The 13,003-nt window shown below is 45.2% G+C and overlaps 1 protein-coding gene across 1 annotated transcript in view; it reads right to left on the bottom strand.

Annotated features, from left to right (window-relative positions):
- The window catches only part of TTC7A (tetratricopeptide repeat domain 7A), a 122,031-nt gene extending 109,351 nt beyond the window's left edge, over window positions 1-12,680 (bottom strand). The window contains exon 1 of the mRNA XM_032652056.1: window positions 12,425-12,680. Within this exon, the coding sequence (XP_032507947.1) occupies window positions 12,425-12,608 (184 nt within the window). The 5' untranslated portion in view covers window positions 12,609-12,680. The remainder of the gene's footprint in view (window positions 1-12,424) is intronic.
- Between the last annotated feature and the right edge of the window lie 323 nt (window positions 12,681-13,003).

Below are 13,003 nucleotides of genomic sequence, written 5' to 3'. Positions count from 1 at the left end.
AAGTGCAGAGAGTCCCAGGAAGGATAAACTCAAGGAGCAACACACCGAGACACACAGTAATCAAACTGACAAAAATTAAAGACAAAGAAAAATTATTAATTATTAATATAATTAAAAATTATAATTTAATTAATATAATTAAATTTTAATTAATATAATTAATTATATTATAATTTTAATATATTATATATATAATTTAATATAATCATATTAATATAATTAAATTTTAATTAAATATAATTAAAATTATATTTTAATTAATATAATTAAAAATTATTAAAAGCAACAAGGGAAAAATGACAAATAACATACAAGGGAACTCCCATAAGGTTAACATTTCTCAGCAGAAACTCTACAAGCCAGAAGGGAGTGGCACGCTATATCTAAAGTGATAGGGAAGAACCTACAACCAAGATTACTCTACCCGGCAAGGATCTTACCAAGATTACTCTACCCGGCAAGGATCTTAATCAGATTTGATGGAGAAATCAAAAGCTTGACAGACAAGCAAAAGCTAAGAAAATTCAGCACCACCAAAAAAGCTCTACAGCAAATGCTAAAGGAACTTCTCTAAGTGGGAAATGCAAGAGAAGAAAAGGACCTACAAAAACAAACCCGAAACAATTAAGAAAATGGTAATAGGAACATACATATCGATAATTACCTTAAATGTGAATGGATTAAATGCTCCAACCAAAAGACACAGGGTCGCTGAATGGATACAAATCAAGACCCACATATGCTGTCTACCAGAGATCCACTTCAGACCTAGGGACACATACAGACTGAAAGTGAGGGGATGGAAAAAGATATTCCAGACAAATGGAAATCAAAAGAAAGTTGGAGTCGCAATACTCACATCAGATAAACTAGACTTTAAAATAAAGAATGTTACAAGAGACAAGGAAGGACACTACATAATGATCAAGAGATCAATCCAAGAAGAAGATATAACAATTGTAAATATTTATGCACCCAACACAGGAGCACCTCAATACATAAGGCAAATGCTAACAGCTATAAAAGAGGAAATCGACAGTAACACAATAATAGTAGGGGACTTTAACACCTCACTCACACCAGTGGACAGATCATCCAGACAGAAAATTAATAAGGAAACACAAGCTTTAAATGACACAACAGACCAGATAGATTTAATTGATATTTATAGGACATTCCATCCAAAAACAGCAGATTACACTTTCTTCTCAAGTGCGCACAGAACATTCTCCAGGACAGATCACATCTTGGGTCACAAATCAAGCCTCAGTAAATTTAAGAAAATTGAAATCATATCAAGCATCTTTTCTGACCACCACACTATGAGATTAGAAATCAACTGAGGGGAAAAAAACTTAAAAGACAAACACAGGGAGGCTAAACAATATGTTACTAAATAACCAAGAGATCACTGAAGAAATCAGAGGAAATCAAAAAATACCTAGAGGGCTTCCCTGGCGGCGCAGTGGTTGAGAGTCCACCTGCCGATGCAGGGGACACGGGTTCGTGCCCCGGTCCGGGAGGATCCCACATGCCATGGAGCGGCTGGGCCCGTGAGCCATGGTCGCTGAGCCTGCGCGTCCGGAGCCTGTGCTCCGCAGCGGGAGAGGACACAGCAGTGAGAGGCCCGCATACCACAAAAAAAAAAAAAAAAAAAGTACCTAGAGACAAATGACTATGAAAACACAATGATCCAAAACCTATGGGATGCAGCAAATGCAGTTGTAAGTGGGAAGTTTATAGCAATACAATTCTACCTCAAGAAACAAGAAAAATCTCAAATAAACAATCTAACCTTACACCTAAAGGAATTAGAGAAAGAAGAACAAACAAAACCCAAAGTTAGTAGAAGGAAAGAAATCATAAAGATCAGAGCAGAAAGAAATGAAATAGAAACAAAGAAAACAATAGCAAAGATTAATAAAACTAAAAGCTGGTACTTTGAGAAGATAAACAAAATTGATAAACCACTGGCCAGACTCATCAAGAAAAAGAGGACTCAAATCAATAAAATTAGAAATGAAAAAGGAGAAGTTACAACAGACACTGCAGAAATACAAAGCATCCTAAAAGACTACTACAAGCAACTCTATGACAACCTGGAAGAAATGGACAAATTTTTAGAAAGGTATAACCTTCCAAGACTGAAGCAGGAAGAAATAGAAAATATGAACCGACCAATCACAAGTCATGAAATTGAAACTGTGATTAAAAATCTTCCAACAAACAAAAGTCCAGGACCAGATGGCTTCACAGGTGAATTCTATCAAACATTTAGAGAAGAGTTAACACCCATCCTTCTCAAACTCTTCCAAAAAATTGCAGAGGAAGGAACACTCCCAAACTCATTCTACGAGGCCACCATCACCCTGATACCAAAACCACACAAAGATACTACAAAAAAAGAAAATTACAGACCAATATCACTGATGACTATAGAGTCAATCTGTGTGGCAAACTTCTTTATTGTCTTATTGGAAGAAATTGCCTCAGACACCCCAACCTTCAGCAACCACTGCCTTGATCAGTCAGCTGCCATCAACATCGAGGCAAGACCCTCCACCAGCAGAGACTATGACTCACTGAAGGGTCAGATGACGGTTAGCATTTTTAGCAATAAAGTATTTTTTGCATATAGATGCAAAAATCCTCAACAAAATACTAGCAAACAGAATCCAACAACACATTAAAAGGATCACACACCATGATCAAGTGGGATTTATCCTAAGGATGCAAGGATTCTTCAATATACGCAAATCAATCAATGTGATACGCCATATTAACAAACTGAAGAATAAAAACCATATGATCATCTCAGTAAATGCATAAAAAGCTTTTGACAAAATTCAACACCCATTTATGACAAAAACTCCCCAGTAAGTGGGCATAGAGGGAGCCTACCTCAACATAATAAAGGCCATATACAACAAACCCACAGCAAACATCATTCTCAATGGTGAAAAACTGAAAGCACTTCCTCTAAGATCAGGAACAAGACAGGATGTCCACTCTCGCCACTATTATTCAACATAGTTTTGGAAGTCTTAGCCACAGCAATCAGAGACAAAAAAGAAATAAAAGGAATACAAATTGGAAAAGAAGTAAAATTGTCATTGTTTGGAGACGACATGATACTATACATAGAGAATCCTAAAGATGCCACCTGAAAACTACTAGAGCTAATCAACAAATTTGGTAATGTTGCAGGATACAAAATTAATGCACAGAAATCTCTTGCATTCCTATACCCTAACAACAAAAGATCAGAAAGAGAAATTAAGGAAACAATCCCATTCACCACTGCAACAAAAAGAATAAAATACCTACTAGTGAGGTAAAAGACCTGTACTCAGAAAACTATAAGACACTGATGAAAGAAATCAAAGATGACACAAACAGATGGAGAGATATATCATGTTCTTGGATTGGAAGAAGCAATATTGTGAAAATAACTATACTACTCAAAGCAATCTATAGATTCAATGCAATCCCTATCAAATTACCAGCGGCATTTTTTACAGAACTAGAACAAAAAAATCTTAAGATTTGTATGGAGACACAAAAGACCCCAAATAGCCAAAGCAATCTTGAGGGAATAAAACAGAGCTGGAGGAATCAGACTCCCTGACTTCAGACTATACTACAAAGCTACAGTAATCAAGACAATATGGTACTGGCACAGAAACAGAAACACAGATCAGTGGAACATGATAGAAAGCCCAGAGATAGACCCACACACTTACGGTCAACTAATCTATGACAAAGGAAGCAAGGATATACAATGAAGAAAAGACAGTCTCTTCAGTAAGTGGTCCTGGGAAAACTGGACAGCTACATGTAAAAGAATGAAATTAGAACACTCCCTAACACCATACACAAAAATAAACACAAAATGGATTAAAGACCTAAATGTAAGACAGGACACTGTAAAACTCTTAGAGGAAGATATAGGAAGAACATTCTTTGACATAAATCACAGCAAGGTATTTTCTGACCCACCTCCTAGAGTAATGGAAATAAAAACAAAAATAAACAAATGGGACCTAATGAAACTTAAAAGGTTTTGCACAGCAAAGGAAACTATAAACAAGACGAAAAGACAACCCTCAGAATGGGAGAAAATATTTGCAAACGAATCAATGGACAAAGGATTAATCTCCAAAATATATAAACAGTTCATGCAGCTCAATATTAAAAAAACAAACAACCCAATTCAAAAATGGGCAGAAGACCTAAATAGACACTTCTCCAAAGAAGACATACAGATGGCCAAGAATCACATGAAAAGCTGCTCAACATCACTAATTATTAGAGAAATGCAAATCAAAACTACAATTAGGTATCACCTCACACCAGTCAGAATGGGCATCATCAGAAAATCTACAAACAACAAATGCTGGAGAGGGTGTGCAGAAAAGGGAACCCTCTTGCACTGTTGGTGGGAATGTAAGTTGATACAGCCACTATGGAGAACAGTATGGAGGTCCCTTAAAAAACTAAAAATAGAATTACCATATGACCCAGCAATCCCACTACTGGGCATATATCCAGAGAAAACCATAATTCAAAAAGCCACATGCACTCCAGTGTTCATTGCAGCACTGTTTACAATAGCCAGGTCATGGACGCACCCTAAGTGTCCATCGACAGACAAGTGGATAAAGAAGATGTGGTACGTACATACAATGGAATATTACTCAGCCATAAAAAGGAACGAAATTGGGTCATTTGTTGAGACGTGGATGGATCTAGAGACTGTCATACAGAGTGAAGTAAGTCAGAAAGAGAAAAACAGATATCGTATATTAATGCATATATGTGGAATCTAGAAAAATGCTACAGACGAACCAGTTTGCAGGGAAGAAATAGACACACAGATGTAGAGAAACAAACATATGGACACCAAGGGGGGAAAGTGGGGGGGGGGGTTGTGGTGGGATGAATTGGGAGATTGGGATTGACATGTATACACTAATATGTATAAAATGGATAACTAATAAGAACCTGCTGTATAAAAAATAAATAAAATTCAAAATTAAATTAAATTAAATTTTAAAAAAGGAAAAAAAAATATTGAGGGACAAAGTCACACCCATGCTCCAAGGTGATAAGTTCTTACACAAGGAAGGAATTCCCTGCAGACAACTGAAGAGGAAAAATATACAAGCTGGCTTAATAACACATTGTCAGGTGCTCCTATCTTCCATGTAGCAGAATTGGTTTTCTCTGTTATTAAGGTATTTTAGCATGACCCAGGGGGATAACCTAGCAACCAAGGAGAGTTAAGGCCGGAAGCAGATTTACTGGTGTAGCACGGCAATCCTTGGGACTTTCTGGAGTTCCCGCACACGTTAGCTCGTCCACAGACCTCACCCCTTGGCTAATGATTTCATACTGCTTGGTTTACTTTGCTGTCTCCCCCACAGCACTGAAAACTGCAATCCTGAAGCCACCGTATCCCTGCTACCTACGGCAGGGGCGACCTGAGTGGGGTGGGATCCAGCTGCTCAGGGTGCAGGGTTTGAGGTTGAGGGTGGTTTCAGGACCGCCTTGGGTGGCTGTGCTTGGTGACAGGCTCCTGGCCTGTCCCCCTCGAACAGAGCAAGGACCATTTAATACAGGCACCCAATAAATAGCAACTGAGTAATGGGATCCTTTCCACTCCCCCATGGGGAAGCCCTGAGGCTCAGGGAGTTCTGTGCCCATCCAAAATGCCTCCAGGGGGGCTTCCCTGGTGGCACAGTGGTTAAGAATCTGCCTACCAATGCAGGGGACATGGGTTCGAGCCCTGGTGCGAGAAGATCACACATGCCGTAGAGCAACTAAGCCTGTGCACCACAACTACTGAGCCTGTGCTCTAGAACCCACAAGCCACAACTACCAAGCCCGTGCACCACAGCTACTGAAGCCTGCGCGCCTAGAGCCCATGCTCCGCAACAAGAGAAGTCACCGCAATGGGAAGTCCACACACCACAACGAAGAGTAGCTCCCGCTTGCCACAACTAGAGAAAGCCCATGCAGCAACAAAGACCCAATGCAGCCAAAAATAAAATAAAATACATAAATTTATTAAGAAAACAAAATGCCTCCAGGAACATGTGCTCGATCCCACGTCCTCTAGTGCTCTTCCTGCTGCCAGAATGGCATTCTCAGACCTACTCAGAATGCCACTCACTCCTTACTCTCAGGACCACTGAAGTTTGCTCACAACTCAAAGCCACAGGTGTAAAATTGCATGTCCCTGAATAATTGTCTCTCTTCGTAAGGGAGATTCCCCACAGAGAGCATCCTGGAAGCCCAGATGGATGTCACAGCCTAGTAGCCCATCCTTTGCTACCTACCTCATGATTTCTAAAAGTAACATTAGGAAGAAATGGCCAAAAATGATGGTTCAAACTATCATCCATCACTAGTGGGACAGAAGTTGGTAGAACCTCTAGAAAGGGCAACTTGGAGACATATATCAAAATTATTTCTTGCACATCCCACTGACTCAGCAATCCCACGCCTACAGATGTCCTCGAACATGTATGTGTAAAACGACCAACATATAAGGTCATTCCTGCTGCGCTGTTTATAATAGCAGAAAACCAGAGAAAACTTTATGTCCATCAACAGAAGGCTGATTAAATAAAGCATGATATATCCATTAAAAGGGACACCATGCCACCATATAAAGGGATGAGGAGGCTCTGTAGGGGCTGTCATGACATGAACTTCAAGATAAACTGATTAGAAAGTAGAGCACACACAGTGGACCACTGTGTGTTTATGCATGAAAATATGTAAAAGGATAACACGAACATCTGCTAACTTTTCTACCTTACAGGGACGGGGGCAGAGATGGAGGGAGGCTTTTCACTCGTTACTTTTGGGTACCTTTGGAAGGTTGACCCATGTGAATATATTACCTAGTCAAAATTAAATTTAAATCGACCCAAGAATAGAAGGAATCTTCTACGTTTCCAATAGCTCAGCCAGGAGGGGGAGTGGGCTGCTTAGAAGTGGGTGCCTGAGCAGCATTCCTGAGCTGTGGGCCACTTGGCAATGGGCTGTCCCCTTCTAATCTGTTTTGCATCTGTAAAACCTGAGGTAGAGCTATGAACCTCCTCCTTCCCACAGAACCTCATCCCTCCCCAGGCTCCGCCTGCCGGGCTGGTCCCGCCCCTCCGCCGTCAGGTGCAGCGGTGCGCACAGCTCCCGCCCCGCGGTCTGCAGGTGCCAGTCTGCAGCCCAGCCTTCCGGCCACCGGGTCCCGCCTCCGCCACCCAGCTGCCCCGCCCAGAGCTCCCTAGGGCTCCTTTCCTTTCATGCCAAGAGAAACCAGCTTCCTTCTAGGCAAACCTCAATCTTGAAATACTCCCCAGGGCCCACACCTCTCCTCAAAATGTCCTCTGAACACGTGTGGTCCGTGGGCTGGGGTGGGTCTGTGCGTCTTTGTGACCCAGTCCCGCGGGGTGAGTGCAGAAATTTGGAGTATATGTTCAGAAACGCTGATAACCATGTGACAGAATAATTGTTGAATCAAATACTAAAAAATTGGTGGTGGTACTTTCTTAAAATCCAGTTTATGGATTTTAAGAAAGTATCAGAACACAACAGATTGGGAATCTAAAAAAAAAAAAACCAGAACATAAAACTGAGCCTTCACCACAGACCGTTTGAGAAGCACTGCTCTAAACTTCAAAAGTGCCTTTTACTGAAAAAGGGGGGCTGGTATTTGCTGATGGCCCACTGAGTACCAGGTACTTTATTATATAGTATCATTTGACCTGCACAGCCCTGATAGGTAGAAATGATTCCCATTTTATAGATGACAATAAAGATGCAATGTTGTTATGGTCACAACCCACATAACATAACACAGCCAAAGAACAGTCCTCTTCCCCACCTCCCACACAGAGCAGAGCTTCTGACAGTTTGGAAATGAAGAACAGTCTAAGAGCTGTAAACAGTAGGTTAAAAGCGAATCGTAATTCCAAGGACAGGAATAAGAGTAGTTCTCACTGCCACACACTTGTGAGTTTCAGACTGTTTTGTAGATTAACACTCCGGATCCTTCTCCAGAGCCTTTTTGCCCTCCCTCTTCACACCCAACTCAGTCTCTCTGTTTTTCTGTTTAGCATACACTCAAGTAGATATCGGAAATTTACTTTCTTTTCTTCCTTGTCTAACTCTCTTCCCTGCTCCACATTTTCCATCCCACTGTTCTCAACTGGTCAGTCTATGGAACTGAAGGGTAGTTTGGAATGAAAGGTTCTAGGTTTTCAGTTGTTAAATAAGAATCCAGGTGGATCGAGGCTTTCGTATCCTTCTCCAAAGGTAAAACAGATTGCTCTTCATCATCCTAGCGTATGAAACCTACTCCCTATCCTGGTTTGGGTAAAGTGTTCCAGCTTCTCCCTTGCTGGGGCTAATTTAGGAAGGCCTTCCTCCCAGACAGTGCAACAGACTCTGGGAGCCCGGCTCCTGATTCTGGCAGCCCAGCCCAGCTCTCTGCTCTTAGCAGAGGTCCAAAGGAAGTCCCCACTTAGTGGCCCGCCCAGTCTCCCCACCTTGTTTAGGAGGCCTCCAGCGGCTAGCTTCCTCTCCACTCCCACCCCTCTCCAGGCCTCTCGCAGCGTGCCAGTTCACAGGGACCCACTTCAAGGATACCTGCCCCCTCCCTGGAACCCATATTTGCAGGGCAGTGCTCCCCATTCTTCCACCTGTCAATTCAGTCAGGAAAGGTGGTTCCAGCTGGCAGGCCAGGTGCTCAGACCAGACCCTTCCCTACTGGGTCAAATGGGGCCACGGTGGTCTCTGCAGCTGCTCACTTCACAGGACTGCAAAGGGCTGGGACCTTCCAACCGTGGCAAGAGGAGGAAGAGGGCAAAACTAGTGAGAGGCCACCTGCCCCAAATGTACTCCTGCTAACTTCGACTGAAAAGATGCTCAGAACAATTTCCAGTTTTTTTTTTAAAAAATCACTAATTAAAAAAAAAGATAGGGGATGACTACAGATTAGGAGAGACTGCAGATGGATGGAGAGAGTAGCAGATGTGATTTAAGCAAGTATAGTAAAAGAATATTCGAATCTAGGTGGTGGGAATACAGGTGTTTACTGCAAAATTCTTTCAACTTTTTGTATGTTTGAACTTTTCATAATAAAATGTTGGGGATAAAAGAAAGATTCAACCCATTAACCAAATGCAATGTGTGGCCTTATTTGGATCCTCATTCTAGCAAACAAACTGTAAAATTAAATAATTAGATGAGGGGGAGCTGTAGTAAAAATATGGTAGTTTTATTTTTCAAAAGAGTTCTTGTTTATTAATAAATACATACTGAAATATTGCAACGTGGGGGAGAAACGGCCCAGGGTGTAGCTCAGACAAAACTATTCAGGAGTTTGTGATCACTGACACTGGTTGATGGGTATATGGGATTCATTTTTCTCTCTACTTTTTTGACGTTTTGGAAACTTTTCTCAATAAAGTGTTTTGTTTCTTTTTAAACCACTTGGATGGGGCTCTTTGTTTTTACGTGAACAAAACCCTTTACAGCTAGCCACCCTCTGGAGTTCCCCTGCTCCATCCTGACCAAATCTAAACCGGATGTGAGTCTGAAAGAAAATGTACAAACAGTAGTAACCACCTTCCCCCTGGGCAGGTGGTGGGGAGCAGCCTCCCCAGACAGGAAAAGGGGGCCCCTTCCGCGGGAGCATCTCCTGATCCTTTACTCCCACCAGACCAGAAAGAGGTCCCCCCCCTTCAGCTGGGTCTTCCCCTTGTGCTCCCTGGAGTGAAACCCATGTTCTGGGGGCTATCCTTCGTTTCTTTGGGAAATCCCACAGATACAGCAGGGCCTCTGTCTGTAAAATAGCGCTCAGCTGGGGTTTGTCCTCCTCCCTCAGCACCTTCCTCACCTCTCCCAAATTATGTAATTATGTTGAAGCTTCTGGTCGTTGAGTCTAACACACCAGGTGGGACTTTTAAGAATCTCCCTCCCGGGCTGCAGGTGGCTCAGTGTCCACAACCCCTCAAAAAAACAGGCCCTGGATCCCTCCAGTGATCAAGGAACCCAGTGGAGAGAGAACCAAAATAGCAGACAATCCAAAAAATGCCCTAAGCATGGGCTTCGGGAGTCATTTGTTTTCCTTCCTTGTGTGTGTCTGTGTGTGCACGTGTGTGCAGGCATGTGTACGTTCTGGGATAAATGTATCTGGAAATAACAATGGGAGAAAATCGCTCAGAGGACCAAACCCCAAAATTGGCAGAAGAGACCCCACTGACCTTAGCCTCCCTCTTTGTGCTAGTCAGCTCCCACAGTGAAGCCAACCCAGGCTCCACACTCCTCCCTCTGTCACTAGCAGACCTGGTGTCAGGGACTCCGGTTTGGGTACAGTCTCTGCCACATACTCATTATGTGACCTTTCTGGGCCTTGATGTCTAAAATGGGGACAATAATTCCTGCCCTCCCCACAGGGCTGTTTACAAAAAAAGTTTTTTTCAAATAGAAGAAGCACTTTATAACTATACCATACCATTTATAAACTATGCCATACCAGTGTTTCCCAATAATCCTTCATAGAGTACGGTCAAAGTAAGTTTGAGAAATGTGGTATTTATACTCTAACCTCGGCTTGAACATCATACGCAGGTGAGCATATTAAAGGCTCTGAGAAGTCCTGCAGTTAAAAAAGATCAGTTTAACAATATTGAATCTGTTAGGTCTAATGACTTAGCTTTTTTGGCTCCCCAAACCCTTTTATCCTAGAATACCAAGGAATTACTCAACCTCCTTGAGACCTCTAAAGAACAGCTTAGGAAGTAAAGCCCTGGATAGACTCTAGGCGGCCCCGGTTACTGTCTTGGGCCCAGCATGCTTCTCTGTGGCGCTGCCAACCTCACCCAGATTCCCACACTTGACCAGGCCCCAGTGCCCTCTGCATGGGTCATCTTCCATTCCACCCTCACCAGCCCCACCCCACCACATCACCCCACACAGGGGACAAAGGGGAACCTGAAATGTATCTGTCCTTCCCTGGAAGGCGGGGTCTCATCAGGTTCTACCAAACGTGCATCTTTAGCTCTGGCCACTACCCCTCACTGCCACGCTCAGACCTACCTCAAAGCCTCAAACCGACTGTCCATCCCTGCCACCTAGCCCCCTCAATGTCCATCTATCCTTCCTCCTCATTGGGCAAACACTCTGCCCTTCCCAGCACGAGTTAGAGGCCGGTACCAGTTCTGCTGCTTCCTGAAAACTTCTTTTCCTCTAAGCACCATAATCTAACGCAATTGCCCTCTGATCGCCCCTCCGCCTTCCCATCCATTTTGTCACCTCTTCAAGCTGGGATTTTGTTATACTCCTTGGAGAGGTCATGGTGCAAGTGGTTAAAAGGATGTACTCAGAAACCTGGGTTCAAATCCTGGTTCCACCACTTATTGGCTGGATGATCAAGTTATTTAAGTTCTCTGTGCCTCAGTTTCTTTATCTGTAAGTGGCAAACAAGAGCACCTGCTTCATGGGGTTGTTGGGAGAAACTGGGTTGATTGCAGTGCTTAGTACACTGGCACACAGTGAGTGAGCGAGTTAGCTATTACTGTTACTATTATCGTTATCATTCTGTCTCCTCACAGAGCCTTCCACAGGCTGGGCAGTGTTTAAAACTCTTTATATCTGTATTTATTTACTCCCTGCCTCCTTCCACAAAGGCTCTAAAGTTGGCTGCGCACAAAGAGAGGGCTCAGGGCTGAGCTGAAGGCACCAGGAACAGGTTTGAGGTTGGAGACTGGGGCGGGGTGTTCTCCCACTGCCACATCAGGGTGCCTTCCAACCCCAGCACAAGAGCCCAGCCCAGCCAGACCAGCCCTACTGCTAAAGCCACAGACTGCCAGGGCTAGATGCGTCCCGAGCCAGAACTCAGAAGAAGAAACTGAGGCTTACCAGGCCTCTTTCCCACTTCTCCACCACTCCACCCGGCGCTCGTTAAGCCCCCAATCATACTGGCTGTGCACAGAGCTTCGCCGTTAATTTGACTTGTGGGAAAGAGGGGGAGGGCAAGGAGAGACAGGCACAGCCTTCACCTGACGGAGTTTAGGAACCGGAATGGGGGTTGCAGGGGCGGCACAAGAGTCCGGCCTAAGCCCCAATCTGATGCGTGCCGAAACCACCATTTCACAGCAGTCGGAGCAGCCCACATGATCCGAAAGGGCAGAGAGCAAAAACCGTTTCTCTCTTTTCCTCAAAGCGTGTGAGTTTTCTCCTTGGGCAGAAGAACCTTCCTTACTACCCTGGTTGCTCCTAAGACCAGCACTGTAGAAACGGTAATACCGAAAGCAGCCACCGCCGGCCCCACGCAGTCGGGGCCCGCTTCCTGGAGGAGGCGCCTTTCGCGCGCTCCGCGCTTGTGAACCGGCCCCTTCCTTCCCTCACTCACCGGTGTCCACAGAGGTGAGCACGGTGTTCGGGCTGGCTCGCCGGCCGCCCCCGCCGCCGGGCACGACGAGCGTCTGCATCTGCCGGACCAGCTCTGGCATGCGGTCCCAGTGGCCCTCGGCGCGGCAGCGCTCCAGCTCGCTCTCCATCTTCAGGTGGGAGCCGTGCGCGCCCTTCGCAGCCATCTTCGAGCGGGCGCTGTCATGGGAGGTGAGGCCGAGAAGTGGAGCCCCGGCCGGGGGCGGCGTCCCGGCTGGGGCACACACGCGGGCGGGGTCGACCCGGGCGGCAGCGGCGGCCGGGGCCCGGGTGGCAGCGGGGGCCCGGGCGGCGGCCGGCGGGCAACAGCCGCAGCACCCAGCGCACCGCCTGGCGTCTCTGGGCTGGGGCTCCGGCTGAGCGGCCCGGACGCGTCCAGAAGCAGCCGCCGCTGCTGCAGCTGCTGTCACAGCCCCCGCCCCAGGCCTGGGCGCCGCCAGCTTCGGACCCGCCCCCGGCCGCGGCTCCACCCCCGCGGGGGCGTGGCGCGGCCTCGGCGAGCCGGGCGCGCGTCACTTTAATGCTGCGCGGAGCCCCGGAG

The sequence above is a fragment of the Phocoena sinus genome, chromosome 13 (assembly GCF_008692025.1).
Source record: "Phocoena sinus isolate mPhoSin1 chromosome 13, mPhoSin1.pri, whole genome shotgun sequence".
Taxonomy (NCBI): Eukaryota; Metazoa; Chordata; class Mammalia; order Artiodactyla; family Phocoenidae; genus Phocoena; species Phocoena sinus.
The sequence above is the reverse complement of the archived record's forward strand: the minus strand, read 5'-3'. Positions and strand labels throughout refer to the sequence as shown.